The 19,184-nt window shown below is 39.2% G+C and overlaps 1 protein-coding gene across 2 annotated transcripts in view; it reads left to right on the top strand.

Moving 5' to 3' along the window:
- Positions 1–19,184, top strand: part of LOC149220199 (serine/threonine-protein kinase STY46-like) — a 432,848-nt gene that overhangs the window by 291,666 nt on the left and 121,998 nt on the right. For both annotated transcript variants that reach the window (XM_089384695.1, XM_089384696.1), the window contains exon 11: positions 5,605–5,780. In XM_089384695.1, coding sequence (XP_089240821.1) covers positions 5,605–5,780 — 176 coding nt within the window. The remainder of the gene's footprint in view (positions 1–5,604; positions 5,781–19,184) is intronic.

The raw sequence follows: 19,184 nt of genomic DNA, 5'->3' as shown, positions 1-19,184 counted from the left end.
GGCCCTACATTGAAGAAGACAAGGACATGAATTGTGAAGACAATTAATGAAGGAATCATCCATGAAGAAGAAGCCCATCTATGAAAGAATGTTGTTGTCCTATATTTCTGCACTCATAAAGATCAGTCACATTAAAAGATACTTTTTCTACCTTAGGGCAGAATTCTTCCATGAGACCTACACCATCTTAAAGAGCATAACTTTGCCTTTCCAACGAGCTATTACACGTCCCGAAATTCCAAGTGGTCGGAAAGTTATTGATTTTTTAAGTTAAGGTATAATTTCTGGCTAGCAAGCCGACCTGAACGTGTAAATTCAAGTCGGCCTACCTTTATGATGTGACCATTCAATTCATGAACGAAATGTGTATATATAGAAACTGTAGACCCTCATTTCAATCAAGGTAATTCGGTGGTCTATTCGTAGAAGAAGTACAAAGGCCAAGAAAAATAAGGAGCTCACTGTTTTGGGCAATTTTCTGTTAAATTCGGACTGTGGGCAGTTTCACCTCAGGCTTGGACAACTACTTGTGGAGGACAAACCTCAGGCTCGGATCTGTGGATAAGAGGCTAGGAATAACGACTCGGAACTGTAACCAGTCACCTTGATAGTTCTGTTTTAAGGGCTCAGACAACTACCTGTGGAGAGATACTTCTAAAAACTGCGGTGGCATTCTTCCAGACTGACCTACTCATTTTTGAAGCTCAGTTTTGGTGACCTGGACTAGCTCGGTGTAGTATCTTAGTGGAAAACTCGGATGATAGATCAATGATGGGCTCAGTTCAGTGATCATGCCCTCGGAACAATGGACAGTCTACCTGTGTTCTAGCCTTTGAATAGATTACAATTTGGTTGATGAACAATCATTTGCATAGAGCCTCGACCTAGTTAGAAACTTAGTGTTGTTGGACAGTAAGAGCTACAACAACCTGTGGAAACATTTGCGGAGGCTCGGACCAGACCTACAAGTGCCTTAGACCTATGGGTTGTTATACCCTTGGTAGCTCGGTTCTGTGACATGCTTGGATTGTCATCACAACTTAGAAATTAGTGAGAATAGTCACCTAATTGTTGACGAGTAAAGGACTATGTTCTTGTAGCTACAAAAGCTTGTTTGGAGGAGTGAAATATTTGAACAGTGGTCTGGTGCAGTGTGGTGCAAGGACATTTGTAAAGAAGACTTGTCACAATCTAGTGTTGAAGTGTTGGTGCAGCAGTGGTCTAGTAGTCTTGAGATAATCTGGTGTTGAAATATTGGTGCAGTATGGTGTAGAATTGAAGAAGAAGTATGCTGCAAAATAGATGGTGCAGTATGGTGCAGATTGGGTGATGAAGAATGGTGCATTGGAGTAGGCTTAGTGCAGCATAGTGAAGAGACCTTGAAGACATCTTGAAGCACCCATTGAAGAGCTTGTGGAGAAATCTCTTGTTGGGCAAAACACTGTGAAGACTCCCTTGAAAAGTTCTTGAAGAAGCCCTTGAAAAGGCTTAGAGCAAGTGCAAAACTTGGACTACCTTTTGTAGACACCTTGAAGATCTTGAAGATAATGTTGAAGACCATGATGCATTAGCCATCATGAGGTAGCTTGGAGATCATTGGTTGGGTACCATGAAGAACAGTGGTGACACCTTCTACATGATAGGGTTGTCATTGATGATGTAGCGTGGAGACTACAGTGAAGCTAAAGATTGACAGGGCTTGGTGAAGAAGACTTGGGGATCCGTAAAGTACAACCAAATGTATCTTGACAAAGCGAAGCTATAGGATTGGTGTCCTTGGAGTTGGTGCTTCTAAAGTCAAGGTTGGTGCCTTGGATAAGATAGGGTCGAAGCCATAGAGGTCGGAGCCTTAGTAAAGTCCAAGTAGGTGCTTGGCACATTCCACGTTGGAGCCTGGGTGTTTTCTTTTAGGGTTGGAGCCCTACCTACATTGTACTTGATTCATTGTAAAGATTATATTAATAAAAGCATTTATTTCTATTGTTCTTTTTGTGTTCTAAATATAAGTGATCTAACTGGTAAAACTTAAAAGTAACAATTGAAAAGAAACACTGATTCACCCCCCCTCTTAGTATTTCCAACATATATCCTACACTTGACAATAGTCTTGGTATTTTTCCAAAAAAATGCTCCCTCATTTGGTCCCATGTTTTAATGGAATTGCCCCCTAATCTCATAAACCATCGTAAGGATGCATCATTTAGGGTAAGAGGGAAAAGTTTCAATTTCTAGGCATCAAAGGAATAGTCATAACTATGGCAAAGGACATTGAATTCGGAAAGGAAAGTGTCTAGATCTTCACTAGCCAATTTTGGAAAATTAGGAAGAGCAGAGGGTGGAAAGTTCTTCATTTGAACCAGTCCATCAAGATCTTGAATAAGACTGTCTTCGTCTGCTTTGGTCCTTCGACTTCCTCCCCATCTCAATGTATAATAGTATCCCAAAAGTCTGATTTATTAGATTCAACTAAGAGTTCTGGTTCCCTCAAGATTTTCACTTTTAGATATGGGGGAAGTTGAGGTTGAGGTTTGTTACCCATCAAAATGGGTAAGCCCATAGGAGGAAAATTTTCTCCTACATTTGACAACCAACCAGCTAGTAGCCCCTGATATTCACCATTCAATGATGATATGCTTGTGCCTTTGCCATCTGCATTAGCCATATACCTCTCACCACTTGACATTTCCACTTGGCTGAAGGCGGGCTGCTATTCGAAAGGTACTTTGATCATTTTGCAATTGGGTGCTTATACTTGTTTGTTTTGGGCATTTAGTATGGATAAAGGGGTGATCTAGAAGATTGATCGGTCTTGATTGTAATTCTATTCTCTCACTTTACCGGGGGGCTAATATTTAGCCCTAGTCTAGTGGGACCTCCCTTGAGGCCTTAGGGTTATAGGAGGGCCACTACTTGGAAAACTTGGATTGAGATAGCGTGTTCATTTTCTCTTACATCATACTGTTGAATTTTGTAGCTACGGTCAGTCTTCATATGAAAGAAAAATGAAAAATATAATTTGAATCTCAAGTCGGCTTCAAAAGAGGGAAAAATCAATTTTTGAAATTTAAATGCTTGCCTCCAAAATCAAGTCGGCCTCCCCCAAAAGTACAAGTCAGGTCGATGAATTGTCACACCACTTCGGGCAATCCAACCACTATATAAAGGTCATTCGACCTCTTCCATTGACAAGCAAATTCAGATCACAACTTCTGGTCTCCTATTTACACGTGCGAGTAAGGAGTTTTCTGTGGCAGAACGGAATTATCTGAAGTAGACCAAAGTTTCTCCTAAGGAAAGATCAAAGTTTTCTAAGGAAGATCGAAGTTTCTTTGAGGTGGAGCGGAATTCTTTGAGGCACTATTGACTGAAATTTAGAGGCTACTTATCTCTGTTTGACCAGGTTTAACCTGGGCTTTATTGCTGGTCAGTTTGACTTTGTTTTGATTGGAAAAGATCAGATTGTATCTCTTATTGGACTGAATAATTTCTCTAAGAAAAGGCTGCTAGGTTTTTCCCCTAGAAGAGGGTTTTCTTAGTGTAAATATTTGTGTCTCTTGTTTGGCTGTCTCTTTATGATCCTACTATCTTTATTGTTTTTAGTGTTGAGATCTTCTATGTAATTGCTTAATGATAAATGTGAACACAAGAAGGATTAAATTAATCAATCATTAGAAGTAATTATTGGATTAGGAGGTCTTGAAAAATCAATATGGTATCAGAGCATGGGTGAAAGAGCAATCCTAATACTTATTTTTGAAGAGACAAAGCTAGTTAAAATTCTGTGATGATGGAAGCACAAAAATAACAGACACTACTCTAAAGTGGGAAGATGGAATGGATGTGACCAATGGGATCAGTCCAGGGAAGGAAGGAAACAAGCAATCTTATTAAGAAGAAAGCTTCTTCACTTGGTTTAGCGAAACCCAGAAGGATACTCCATATGGAAGACATGACAAGGTTGATTGATGGTGTCTATGAGCCAAACTATCATGGAACTTTGGGAAATTGTTCTTAAAGAGGTTCTTTTTGTTTGTCTTGGCATTGGACTAGCAAAATGCCAGAGCACTCTTTCAATCAGAAATGGAATTGATGGCCTTGATGGTGGATCTCCATCATTTTCCAAGTCCTTAAGCTGTGTAAGATTTCTTGTCAGGTGTGATGCATGGAGAAGGTGATTTGTTTAGTCATATTGCTATAGCAGGCTATAAAGTTTCACATGTCAGATCCCACTTGCTGAGTACGATTTTTGGGTGACAAATTTTTGAGATGAACAACAATAAGGGTTCTCTGAAATACCATTGCAAGAATTTAATATATGTGGGAGGATCAAGCCAGCATTTGAAAGTGCCCAGAAAAGAGCTCAATCCTGCTTCATAATTAACATGTGGCTGAGCTTGGCCTATGGTGGATCAGTCTCAAGGAATTATGGTTCAATAATTATTTGAAAGGGTACATCACTAATTGATCCACCAAGGAAGTTTCTCCAGGGCTAGAGGGAGCTGAGGAGAAAGGCTCGTTCATATCAAGGCATTCCTAGACATGATACTAGTCAACAAAGAAGTAGATGGAGCATTCCTTGTTTGATTGATAGCACCACATCATCACATATATAGAAGCATGGGACTACATGGCACATTTTTGTCCTATTATGGTTTGGATGAACTATCCCATCTGCATTAGCACATGACTGATTTGATGAACTTATTTTGTCTTAAGAGACCTGACAGGTATGTTTTGAAGAAGGGTTTTGCATGTTGTTATCCAAGTACTTGTGTACTGTAGGAAAATGCTGCAAGGTCACTGCCTCTAAACCAATGAAGATACATCCACTGAAGGATAGCATGCAAGCCTTGTTTCAAGAGCTAATGACACCATGGGAAACTTGGGTGGAGCTAATCACAGAAAACAGAGTCAAAGCATGTCAAATGTGCCCTAGTCAACGCAGGTCAATGCCCTTAAACAACCCTGCAATTTCGGCCCAGTCAAAGGTGTCTTCTGTCCTTCGCATGTGTGAGAGGAGTCCTTCCACTTCTGAGATGTACAGACCAATAATAAGAGGAGAGAGAAGATATGTTGTGTTGCTTGATACTCCAAATGAGGTGTGATGTCTCTTGTATTTATACCAATCCGAGTGGGTGAAAAGACATGTTGAATGGGCATCATGCGCCTACATAAATGTGTGGACGACCTTAACAATTGTACATGTGTGAGAATAAATTAAAATTCCAACTTCTGCTTGTCCAAAATGAGTGATCTTTAGGTCGATTTTGGTCCTCTCAAAGAGAGGAATTTAATGCAATAATTATCTCCCACAAATGATCTGTCCAAAGTGGAATTTGGCCCTAGTTGCATATTTTAACACTGATGAGTGAATAACTTGATCAGCTTTCAAAACAGACACATATAAAGTAACTAGTGTGCTTATCTCATTTATGAATTGAGTACAATAGTCTATTTTTTGAAAGATCTGCTGATTGGGAGTTTGAGTCACAGTCTAATAATGCTTTCAGTCTTTCGGTTTCCTGTAAGAATATTTGCATGTAAAGCCCCATCTCTTTCACTTGGATATACTATCAACTAATATCTGACTATTCTTGATTGCAGAATTCTTGTCTGGAGGGAGTCTCTATGATTACTTGCACAGGCAGGAGGGTACCTTGAGGTTGCCAATACTAGTAAAATATGCAATTGATGTCTCCAAAGGGATGGAGTATTTGCATGAAAATCATATCATTCATAGGGATTTGAAAGCAGCCAATCTACTGATGGATGTGAACAATGTATGGACGGTTCTTTAAAGTTCTCTTAAGATTCAATGTTGGTTTCACAGCATCAATGTTGGTGATGGTTTCTTATTTCATCTCACTGCTTGGTTCCTCTAGAATTTGCACCCCACATTTCCTTATACTGAACAGACTCCCTGTTTGTTTGTTTCTTGTTCCTTTTTGAAACATCCATATTTGGTTTTAACACATTAGCTCTCACAATGCATACATGCCTCAATTCTTGACGAAGGATGTTAGATTTCTAAAAGTTCCTGGCCCTCTATTCATAGTTTGAAGAAAAATTGATGTAATGTGCAGGTTGCATGAATCCAATCTTTTATAGAAAAATAATCAAATATATATTATATTATGTTAACAGGTAGGCCATATTTACTCTTGGATATAATGGAAAAGCATAAAATAAGATGTACAAACCTCAAATAATTATTAATGTAATAAAGTTCAGAATTTAACATTAATTACCTAATGCTAGTAAATAGTAAGTTAGGTTGAGCCTGATGGTGCATGCAGGTATCACACATATGAAAAAGGTAGTGTACAATGGAAATGTTATTTAATGATGGTTGAGTAACATTTACATTGTACACTACCTTTTTCATGTGTGATACCTGCATGCACCATCAAGCTCGACCAATATGTAAGGATGTCAAGTCCTGCTGGCACAATTGGTTTTGAAGGGCCTCATTTTATATGGCAACCCAGGTTTGAAACTCTGCAGTGGCTGGGAGGAGACACTTAAAATCCAGCCATCTTAAGGGTTGGTGTGGTCCAGTCTGGGTGTGATCTCTAGGTGATTTTGATGGCTTAGATGCCCTTAGGTTGAAGTTTCTTAGATCACAGGGTAGTCTTGCAAGTTACAAACACGCTAGCAAACTATATATATTTATACACACACAGAGAATCGTGCACACACACACATTTTCTGGTGACAAAATTTGACCGGGTAGTTTACAATAATATATATTGGTTGTATCTTGTTGTAGTTATGGTGGTAGCCATAGACAACTACTGTGCCAAATTCTTCCCCTCTCCTTTATATACACCTAGATACATAACAAATTTGAATCCTTTTAGATAATTCTTGGGCCCTTAAATGATTGATGTCTGAAATGGTTGTAGCATGGAAATGTATGGGATTTGTTTAGGATACCTTGTGGGATGAATTTCAATGTTATATCCATACTCGAAAAAAAGAAAGAGAATTTAAATAGATCGATATTCATGGCAATGCCAACAACCAGACCACTAAACTGTCATTAGACTTTATTTCTGCCACACAACTACCCCTCAAAGAGAACTGTCTTTGTGTGAGAATTTCTATCATGTATATGCTTGTTAGTTTGTATATATATATATATATATATATATATATATATATATATATATATATAGATATTGAGTAGATGCTTTTGTTCAAAAAGAGCATGTGGAAATCCTTCTATTTGAGATCTTCAATGGATAGAAGTGTCTCACCATGCCATAGAATTCATCCTTTAGTTAAGAGCCTGTGGATGACATATCTATTCGACCAAAGCTGCTTGAGACCCACACAAACAACTATCACGAGCACAAGTACTAATGTGTCTTTAAAGAGACTGGAACGTTGGGGGGGCATTAACATTGTCCCACTTTCACAAGACTTAACGAACCACCATTTGCAATAAACCCATGTTTGAGGAAAATTTAACTACTGGGTTTATATCCCCAAAAGCAATTGATGTTGCAATGATAATATATTAGACGAGCTCTATTTCCTATTTCTTTCACTGTTGTTTTGGTAGCTATTTTATAATTTTATTAGTATTTGAAACCACATAAAACTACATTAAGGATAACTTATGGAAATTTATCTGTGCTAGTTATATTGGAATACGTTGACAACTCATTTTACTTCTCCATCTAATTTAAAATTAGAATCATAATTTGAAATGCTTCCCTGTTATCTTGATATATGTTTTGTCCAACAGTACAATATGCTTAGTTTTCTAAACAACAATGTTATTAAAACTGATGGATTGGAGCAGAATAGTTCCATAGCCCATCATTCAAAAAGAGTTTGGCATCCACCCTTTTTGCCTTGAGGTTGTTGATTTTTTGGGTAGCATCGAGAGTATTCTCATGTGTGGGATACTTGGGCTAAGTGATGGGGCTTTGTACCCATAGACCCATGGTATTTTGATGACCAATGGTATTCTGATAACCTATGGTATAGACCCTGTTGACCACTGAAGTGTACCCAAAATTTTTGAAGACTCCATGCCCAAGGATGTATCAGAGGCTTCATGTACCATCAGAGTTCACTATATCATCAGAGTTTTTCAACTCTATTTCTTCTTCTCATCTTCTTCTATTGTACTCAGATTCCACAAGCCCTACAGGGATGATGTAAAGTGATGCTAGTATGATGAGTTGAGTCATGTAACAGGCCTAGGTAACTTGGGACCTTGTCATCAAGTGAGTTTACTTTGGGAAGTTTTTTTTACTTGGTTAATTATTAGGTGCTTACGGGGACTTAATAATTAATTGAGTTTTTTCCTCCAAGCATAACCCCAAAGCCAGAGTGCGGCTTGATGGTGAGGCCTTGGGTGAGTCCTAGTGTCTAGAGTCATTGTATATTACCATACTAGATCAGTGATAAAATTTTGTGAAATTTGATTAGGTCTAGGGGTAAATTTTAAAATTTCTTGTAGGGCGGAAATTTGAATAAAATTTGAATGTAAAATGTAATAAGTGATGTCTAGAGAAGTTGTATGGGGTATGTGTGCTCAAAATTACGTTTCTCACCCTCAATTTTCTACTATCACACACTTTGAGGGTTATAAAATAAGTTCTAGACCCTCAAAACCCACTTTTCCTAAGTTTAGTGGGAAATCTGCAGTAAATTAGCCAAGAAATAAATTAAATGGAGAAAAAATAAATAACTCCATGTGACAGAATGACATGGAAATTATCTTAAGTCAAGGAATTAGTCAAAGGACAAGTGAAGGATGATGTGACATCTAACATCATTAATGCATTGACCACATGTAGAAATCAAATTTCGGGCATTAAAGAAGGGAAATCGAGCTAGTAGCTTGGAAAATCGGATTTATGGAGGATAATCACATGTGGAGGAATATCTTGAGGGAATATTTGACAGAGGATTTGATGGAGACTTGTCTCCACTTTCACTCGTCGTAGCTCTCACACTTGGCATCTTCACTCCTCGGAAGCTGCTGTAAGCTTGTTCAGGCAGAGGATGGAGGCGACCCGTGTCTATTGTGATAATCAGAGTTGCAGAAAGCTCTTTGAGAATCCAGTGTTTCATGACAGGTTGAAACACATCGATATTCAGTGTCACTTCATCAAAGATTGTGTATAACGAGGAGCAGTCTAACTATAGTATGTTCCCACAAAAGAGCAGGTTGCATATGTACTCACGAAATCTCTAGGGAGAGCTAAGTTCGTCTATTTCAGAGAACATACGGGTATGGTGGAGAGCCCATTTCAGTAGTAGGGACGAGCTATTTTGGATGTTACAGATTTTGCAGCAGTGGTAGCATATATGAGAGGGAGTTGCAGTGCAGATGCAATGTTGACAACAGTATGGCAGGGTTAGCAACAATACAGATGCATCATATATCAGAGTTGCGCAGTAGTTGGTGGGCAGCAATAGCCAGACATCAACAGTGTAACAGGGGATTATATAGAAACATAGTGTTGCTACAGGAAGCAACAACGCTAGAACACATTCCTTGCTAAGAGGGAGTGTTAGTTTTTGTAGCATCATATGTGTTCTAGCCACAAAATTTTGTGGAGAGGCTAGAATACATGAGATCTCCAAAACCCAGAAATCGTTTCTGGAAATTCCGCCTAGAAGTGTCTCAATTAGATTATTAACCGATTTTTAAATATTTCCTAAGTCTAAACGTAGGGAATATGGTTAATCAATCATTATTAATTGAGATAAGGCATGAATCATCTAGAAACTCACACAGATCGACCCAGAAATGATTCTAGCCATTGATTAATTTTTAATCTTGGCCGTTGGTGCTCCAATAGTGGATTATAAAAGAATGTCGATGTGGTGATGGAGATCATCCAATGTAGATACTCAGTTGCCCAAGTAGTTCTATTTTCTCAGTAGCAGCAACTCAATAGAGAAGATAGAGCTAGAGGGTGAGTAGTAGGTGGAAGAGGAGAGCAGTAGCATTTCGGGAGGAAGTTTTTTAGTTCCCAGAAGAGTCGAAGGAAGGTAGACCGAAATATTCAGAGGGCCAACGTAGGCACTGCGCAGAGGGTGACGCAGGCATCTCAGCACAGGGGTTGGGGAAGCTATTTCAGAGGTAGAAAATAGCTGTGGGGTGAGAGAAAAATTTCAGAACATTTTTGCCAGTATTTTCTTCAGAGTAGATTGTTAGCTCGGCATCTAAATTATTGTACTTAGAATTGCTGCTGAACATTAATAATAAAACCCTCATCTGCTACATTGGTTTTCCCAAGTTGGGTTTTTCTGGGGACAATTGCAAATTTGTGTGTGTTCTAGAATTTCACAGTTTCGAGTACGTTTATGGTGAAAATTGTAGCAGTGATTTTATTCGTTATTTTTTGTAGCAAATAAACTGCATAATTAATTTTTTTTTAGTTAGAAGAATAATTTCCAGTATCTGCAATAGATAAAATTTCGCAATCCCTCCTCTCCATTTTGAGGGAGGACTATGTGGGTGGATTGACTTTACATCTTATTCTCTTAGTTTGCATGCTCATTTCATTTGCATGCTTAATTGGGAATTAACACAACCTCATCATCACATTTTGTTTACCATGTTAAGTTTGCTACAATTTCACTTGAGCTTTGCATCCTCTATCTCATTGTTGCTTTGAGTTACAAGTTAGCACTTTATTTTGAGCAATTTATTCTTTACATGCAAGAACTTTACATTCCTAGCAAGCTTTGATTTAGTCTATTAATTCGTTTCCATTTAGCTTGGAAAATTGTTTTATAATCACTTGCATAAATGCTTCATTTTTATGCTACATTGTTATCTTGAGTATTGGATATTATATTGTCATTGTCTACTTGAAACAAATTTTATTTTTAGGCGACTTATTTGCATCATTTTGATTCATGCAAACAATTTAATAGAGCACATGCAACACTTGTGAGCTATTTTCCATTTTATTTCTCCAATTGAAGTTATATTTGCAATTTTATGTTGAGCACTATTTCATTGTTCGTATTTTGAAACATTGGAATCAACATTTCTTTTGGGAAAGAACTTACATGCATCTCATTTAGGCATATTAGTTTAACTTGCATTTCGCTAAAAATTACCTCCAAGCATAAGCTTGGTTGAATAGAAATATAGGACCAAGATTTTCCTTAAGAATTGTTCCATCTAGTATGGAGCAAGTTAAAGGTGTATGACCTTGCAGTTATGAAGGTGCCAGTGTCCCCTTGTAGGAACGAAGGCACACACAACTTGTAACGATTAGGGGAAGGATATCATTAATGACGACTAGTGCGTCCTTAACCCCTCTTCCTTACAGTCATCCCAATATTTACTCCTTGGCAAGAGTTTGACAAGAGGGTCTCTCACCTAGAATAGGCATTTAGTATAAAACTTACCAAGATAATTGCATTTCACTTTAGTTAGGTGCATCTCATTCTAATTCACTTTATTTTCTAGAGCATTATACTTGCTATTTGATGTACTTCATATGATGAACATCCATTGACGTTATCATTCTTTTTATTGTTGAAGTATTTCATTGAGCAAGTGCAATATCTTTCATATTTTGCGAGTAAAGCTTTGGTCTATTTCAATTTGCAAATCGCTTGAATTGCTATTTTACATGCTTTGAACTTTGAACGATAGTAGCTTTTCTTAGCAACTATATATATTGCAAATTGATATCATTTTTATCTAACATTTATTTGTTTGGCAGGATTACTTGTTTATTTCTTTTGAGCAAGTGTTTATTATTTTGAGGCAATTATTAAGGCACTGGTTTTACATGCTTATCTTTGAAATTACGTGTTGATGATTATTCATTTCATATCTTATATTGCTCATCATACTTGTTGAACTTGCTCATAACCTTGAAGTGATTCAATTGACCTTAGCATCTCCTAGAAACCTCATATCATTTTTCATCTAACTTTTCATTAGGGACCACCCCCTTAGCTTACTTAGGAGAGATCTTTAAAGAGAGAGTTGGGAATAAGTGACAACCCCATGTCTTAGTTTTTCTACCAACCACACCTTGTGGAGTTAAGGGCTTTTTCTCTTTAACTTAGGTGTGTGTGTTAGGCGACAACAACAAACCCATGGTATTGCACCCTTTGGAAAAGTATAAGTATAAAGGTGAGTGATTCATTCTTGTGGTTTGGCAGGAGAGCCCTGAGAGGGCCTAAAGAGAGTTGAGACAAGAGAGAGGGCACAGAGACGTGTAGGGGCACGAGACTTTAAGAAAGAGAGATTCTCTCAAATAAGCAATAGATTTCTATGAGTAATATTGTAGGTTTGCTGTGAGTGAGATACTCAAGTGTGTCAGGTTTGAGGAAAGAGCGCGAAGCAGCAAAGGAGATCCAGATCAGCCAGATTGAGGATGGTTCTAGGGCTTGATCCACTGGATGAGATCTAGAGTAATTGTTGTATATGTAATTTCCTTGAGGGCCAATCCTAGTAAGGGAGCTTGAATAGGTTATGAGAAGAATTTAATGAACTGTTGATTGGAAAAACTTGTTTGTAATATGTTATTGTGCATGATATAATTGTTGGTTTTATAAGTCCCACTGTGCTAAATTTGTTTTTGGTTAGACACATCAATGTGTTTCAATTCAATAGCTATGTAAAGTTAATAAGAGAATGTTACTAGATCTAGTGTGTGTGTGAATTGAGTCTAGTGTCCAAAATCTAACTCGGTATTAGAGCTTGGTCTTTGTGAAGGGTAGTTGGATCTGAGACTTGCACAAGTGACAACTATGAGAGAGAGTTGTAGGAACTATTACAGGTAACAACAATGTTTTGAAGAAGCATGTCAAGAGAGTTGGCCAAGTATGGAAAATTTCTTGTATGGGCTGTGAAGGACATGATCAATAGGCTTAGTGAGACATGGAGCAGATCTTTCACACGAGGAGTTTTGGACAATTGCAGCTTGGTGCGTAGACGAAGAGAAATAAATGAGATTCATTATGACCTAGGTGTGAAGGTTTTGTGAAGAGATTTAAGCTTTGAGGGGCCTTGTAAGGGCCATATCTATCCCTGTGATGGGAGAGGGGTCGAGAAGGTAGGACAAAATGGTTAGAGGGTTGAGACAACCATTGGAGATCCAAGTGAGAAACTTGGATTGAAGGTCAAGTAGAGACCTTGAGGGCTAAGAAGGCTTGCAATATGGAGTTAGAGGGAGTCAGGTTTCAGAGGGAGTGAGTAGGATTAGGAGGGAGTTAGTCTTTCGAGAGAGTCAACAAACTTAGAGGAAGACTAGCTTCAGGTTTAGGAAGTGATGGTACTAGATGACCATGCAAGATGCTCAGGAGCGAGAGGCTTCTAGGAGTTTTCTCTTAAGAAGGGTCCCTGTCATACAACATGAATTGCTTGTATGTCATATGGAGTAGCTATGGTAGTGGATCACGAGTGGAAATGTGTTCTAGGTTCAATGGTAGAGCCACTTCCAAGTGGTGTTGTGAATACATCCCTCGCTAAGAACGTTTTGGGTAGCATTATGAGTATTATCACGTGTGGGGCAAGTGGTCTAAGTGATGGGGCTTTACATGCATATTTTGGTTTTTGGTAGCATTGGAAGTGCTCTAACCTTGAAAATTGGTGGAGAGGCTAAGGCACATGAGTTCTAAAGGACCCATAAACCGTTTGGTGAAATTCCACTCGGATTGTATTTTATTAAAATAATTAATATTTTTAATGGGGTTCCTAAGTCTAAACTTAGGAAAATTAAAATATTAATGGGTATTAATCAAAATATGGGTGAGAATGATCTAGAAGGCGGATCAAGTCAATTTTTAATCTTAGCTGTTGATTAGAGACTTAATCTTGGCCGTTGAAGTCTCAACGAGAAAAGTATAAGAAGGAGGCTTGGGGTTTATTTAGAAACACACAGAGAGATTGAGGAAATCGATTTTCTGAGGTGAGAAGTTCTCAGGAGGAAAATCGATTGGGGAGATTTTGCAGTGGAGGGGCAGTGAGAATCTGGGAGAAGGAATTTCCGGAGAATACAAGACATAGAGAGGATAGAAAGACGTCTAGAGGAGCGCTAACGCTGGCCTACATAGTGCTGACACAGAGGCAACAAAGTCAGTGAGGGGAAGTCGAGTTTTTGCTGAGGGAATTCGAAGTTCAGTTGCCGGAAGCCAGGGTGTGAGACTAGAGGAAAGAAAGTTGATTTCTTAGCCAACAGATGATCTTGAGCAGAGAGGCAGCGTAATACCTAGGAGGGGTGACGCAGAAGCTGCCCAGGGTGACGCAGTTTGACACAGAGGCCATCAGAAGGTGACGTAGAGCCTCCCAGAGCTGAGGATCAGTCACTGATTCTCCAGTGGCAAGGTGAGATCATTTCACCAGTCTTTCGTCCAGTATTTTCTCTGTAAAGGATTGCTCATTGAGCATCCTAGATTTGTATTCAGAATTTTCTCCTGCATAATAATAGACCCTCAGAGCTGCTGCACTGGTTTTCTCGTATTGGGATTTTTCGAGGACTATTTTGTCCAAAAATAACTGTCCTATGTATCTTTTTCTTTGCTTAGTTTCCTTGTTTCATGAAATCAAATTTAAGTAGTGTAGGCTGCAGAAGTAATTTGCTTCAGTATTTAGAAGAATAACTGGATGAATGTAATTCAAATCAAGTAGGTGAAGTAGATTCAGATTTGCTACAGTAGGGTTTCCTTGAGGATTAGAAATTTTCACATGGTATTAGAGCATTGATTTTGAAACAGGAAGAGCAGATCCAGTGCTAAGCAGAGAGGCCAATAACTGCATTTGGCAGCAATTTGAATCCCCTTGGAGGGATTGTGCAGTGCTTGTTGGGATGTAGAGATTCCAAGGAAATCTCTCTTTGGGAGAGTCGACAGAGAGGTACGATTTCCAGCTTGTGACTTTCCAGAGACAAAGGGAGTGACACAGAGCCTCAACGCAGTGCTTGAAGGACATAGTTTCTGTCGGGGCAGATATCCGCCGGAAAAGAGCAAAGACACATAGAAAGGGAATTTTCTCCTCAGAGAACATTTTGCCAAAAAGTTTGAATTTCTCACTTGCTAGGCATCTAAGCAGTGACTAGAGGAGTCAGTTTGACAGTTGGGTGAGATGACATCACATGGGCTTAGATATCAGGACAGGTTGAAAGGAGCTTCGAACTAAGTCATATGGAAGACCAGAATCTTAGCTGTTCTGGAGGATTACGATCTCGAAGCCTATGTCAAGAGTGTTGTAGCTGTTCCCACTGACAATGATCAAAAGAAGAATTACAAGGCCGAGCAGGGGAAGGCGAAGAGGTTCATACTCGATGGAGTTCGAGACCTCGTGGTCTCACACTTGCAGGGCAAGGATACAACCCGAGAGATGTGGGAAGCTTTGTCTTCACTGTATGAAGGCTCTTCTGAACAATGGAAGATGTACCTAGAACAAAAGTTGCAGTAGACATGGATGTAGAAGGGAGAAGGGGTTAACTCCTATCTTCAACGTCTTCAAGACACCAGAGACCAGCTTGCTGCAATGTGATCTACTTCTCAGTCTATCGCCATGGTAAGGACGGCCCTGAATGGACTCTCAGATGAATGACAAGTCTTCATCCAAATATATTGGGCAGGGAAAGACTACCTTCATGGGAGGAGATGTCGGCAACTCTTCAACAGGAAGAATTAAGGAGGGACCTAGTTAAGGTCAACCTCAATAGCAGTGGTGGGAGTGGGCACGAAGATCAAGGAGGTGGAGGAGAACGCAACTCTAACATCAAAGGGACAACAGAAGCAGAAGTAGAAGGACATTTTGAAGCAAAAGGATAAGGATGAGAAACATGATCCTAAGGCTGCTCCAGCAAAGATTGACGAAGATGAGTTTGCCATGAGTGCCCATGTATCTCCAAGAGGGTGATGGGGCGATATTGGGCTATAGTCTAGAGGACTACATGTGGGCAGGATCCTTGGGGAGTCCACCTCTTGGATCAATTCCTTGCTACGGGAGCCTGAGATTTAGCAGTAGCGAGATGGACTTAGTGTCAGATGATGCAGTGGATTGTTTGGAGAGAGAGATGCAGTAGCGAGATGGACTTAATGTTAGATGATGCAGTGGATTGTTTGGAGAGACAGATGAAGTAGCGAGATGGACTTAGTGTCAAATGATGCAGTGGATTATTTGGAGAGACAGATGCAGTAGTTGGAGACCAGAGACTGATCAACGCGGAGCAAGGTTGGCAGCAATGCAGTTGGCACAGTGCAGAAGTCAGGAGTAGCACAAAAGATTCAGAGGGTTAGACACTAGAGCAGTCAGATTCCAAAATTCATGGTATTATGCTGAACACAATTAAGTTCAGTTAATTTTGGATGTTTTTCAGTTGCTTCTCTCAGCAACTCAGTTGCAGTACGAATGCAGTGTTAGTAGTGGCAGAGCTAGTAGCATAGCAGATGCAATATTTGAGAGGGAGCTGTAGTACAAATGCAGTAGTGGCAGTGGCAGCGCTACAGTAGCAACAACAACACAATGTTGGTGGCAACAACAGTGTGGAGAGGAGGTGCTTCAGAGAAAGAGCAACATGCAGTTGGACATTGTTGCTAGAGCACTTTCCTCGCTAAGAGGGAGTGCTAGTTTTTGGTAGCATCGGAAGTGCTCTAGCCTTGAAAATTGGTGGAGAGGCTAAGGCACATGAGTTCTAAAGAACCCATAAACCGTTTGGTGAAATTCCACCGGAATTGTATTTTATTAAAATAATTAGTATTTTTAATGGGGTTCATAAATCTAAACTTAGGAAAATTAAAATATTAATGGGTATTAATCAAAATATGGGTGAGAATGATCTAGAAGGCGAATCAAGTCAAGTTTTAGTATTAGCCGTTGATTAGAGACTTAATCTCGACCATTGAAGTCTCAATGAGAAAAGTATAAGGAGGCTTGGGGTTCAATTAGAAACACACAGAGAGATTGAGGAAATCGATTTTATGAGGTGAAAAGTTCTTAGGAGGAAAATCGATTGGGGTGATCTTGCAGCAAGGGGGCAGTGAGAATTCGGGAGAAGGAATTTTCAAAGAATACGATACAGAGAGAGGACATAAAGACATCTAGAGGAGGGCTGACGCTGGCCTACACAGTGTTGACACAGAGGTAGCAAAGTCAATGAGGGAAAGTCGAGTTTTTGTTGAGGGAATTGGAAGTTCAGTTGCCGGAAGCTAGGGTGTGAGATTGGAGGCATGAAAGTCGATTTCTTAGCCAACAAATGATCCAGAGTAGAGAGTCAGTGTAATACCCAGGAGGGGTGATGCAGATGCTGCCCAGGGTGACGCAGTTTGATGTATAGGCCATCAAAAGGTGACGCAGAGCCTCCCAGAGCTGAGGATTAGTCACTGATTCTCTAGTGACAAGGTGAGATCATTTCACCAGTCTTTTGTCTAGTATTTTATCTGTAAAGGATTGCTAGTTGAGCTTTGTAGATTTGTATTCAAAATTTTCTTCTGCATAATAGTAAACCCTTAGAGCTGCTGCACCGGTTTTCTGCATTGGGTTTTTACAGGGACTATTTTGTCCAAAAATAACTGTGTCCTATGTATCCTGTTCTTTGCTTAGTTTCCTTGTTTCATGTAATCAAATTTAAGTAGTGTAGGCTGTAGAAGTAATTTACTTCAGTATTTAGAAGAATAACTTGATGAATGTAATTAAAATCAAGTGGGTGAAGTAGATTCAGATTTTCTGCAGTAGGGGTTCCTTGAGGATTTGGAATTTTCACACCATAGACCCATGTTTTTTTGATGACCCATGGTATTTTGATAACCCATGGTATTGCACCCTTTGGAAAGGTATAAGTACCTGGGTGAGTGATTCATTCTTATGGTTTGGCTAGAGAGCACCAAGAGGGCTGAGAGGTTTGAACTTTGAAGACAACCAAGATGGCCAAGTAGGGCCAAGAGGGAACAACGACGTGCAAAGGCACGAGACATTGAGAGAGAGATTCTCTCAAGTAAGCAAGAGATCTACATGAGTAATATTGCAGGTTTGTTGTGTGTGAGATACTTAATTATGCCAAGTTTGAGGAAAAAGCATGAAGGAACAAAGGATCTCCGAATCAACCAGATGGAGGACGGATTTGGGGTTTGATCGGCTTGATCAGATCCAGGGTAATTGTTGTAAATGTAATTTCTTCAAGGGTCATTATCCCAGTAAGGGAGCTTGAGTAGGTTCTGAGAAGAATTTTATGAAGAACTATTGATTGGCCAAAACTTGTGTGTAAGATGTTACTGTGCATGCTCTAATTGTTGGTTCTATAACTTCTGCTATGCTAAATGTGTTTCTAGTTAGAAACATCAATGTGTTTCAGTTCATTAGATGTGTAAAGTTAATAAGAGACTATTACTAGATTTGGTGTGTGTGCGCATTGAATCTAGTGCTGAAAATCTAACTGAGGTCATCTTCTGTTTAGTTTATTTCCTTCATAGAGTCCGATCTCTCAAATATTATGTAGCTAGGCAAGAAAGGTGTCCCTACTTTGCACTTTGCTCCTCAGAGGATTTCGTTTAAGATCCTTCCCCAGGTCGGGTATGAGGTTGGTTCTTAAAGGTGTCTCAACTTCTTTAGATGATTAATATCTTCCCAAAGCACCCTCCCTTGTTCGAATTCTCCCTTGATGTATCATGCCATCTCTTTTGGACTAGATTGGTACTAAACTAGGCTATCAAAGAGGATATTGTTAATTTTCCAGTGTTCTATGCTTAACACAATCACTTATTCCAATTCTTAGCAATCAATTTATCCAATAATTTTGTCTTCCATTAACAATAAGCAATTGTAGATAGAACAATAAATCCAATGCACAATAGGAGACATGGAAGAACAATAACAAGAGACACAAGATTTGGTCAAAGACCAGGAAAAGTCCCAACAAGGGGGGAAAACCTTTCAAAATTCTTCTTCCATTAGATTGTATTTGTCATCAAGTGTTCAACAGAGAGATACAATGTTCCAATTCATCAACCGTGATTCGAAGGTCATCAACTTTGACTATGCAATTCAACTAACTAATATCCAATGAGAGATGAGCCCAAAAGTCAAATTTGATCCAAAGTCAAAGTCTACAATTTTTGGTCAAAGTTAACAACAGTCAAAGATGCCCTAACCAGTGAAAGTTCAATAGTCAATCAACTCCAAATTAGCTCCGTTAACAGTCAAAATATTCAACCTTTCTTTCTCGTCAAAGATTAAT

The sequence above is a fragment of the Pinus tabuliformis genome, chromosome Q, assembly GCF_031772625.1.
Source record: "Pinus tabuliformis cultivar Carrire ecotype Pingquan chromosome Q, CPIR1, whole genome shotgun sequence".
In the NCBI taxonomy this organism is placed as follows: domain Eukaryota; kingdom Viridiplantae; phylum Streptophyta; class Pinopsida; order Pinales; family Pinaceae; genus Pinus; species Pinus tabuliformis.
The sequence above is the reverse complement of the archived record's forward strand: the minus strand, read 5'-3'. Positions and strand labels throughout refer to the sequence as shown.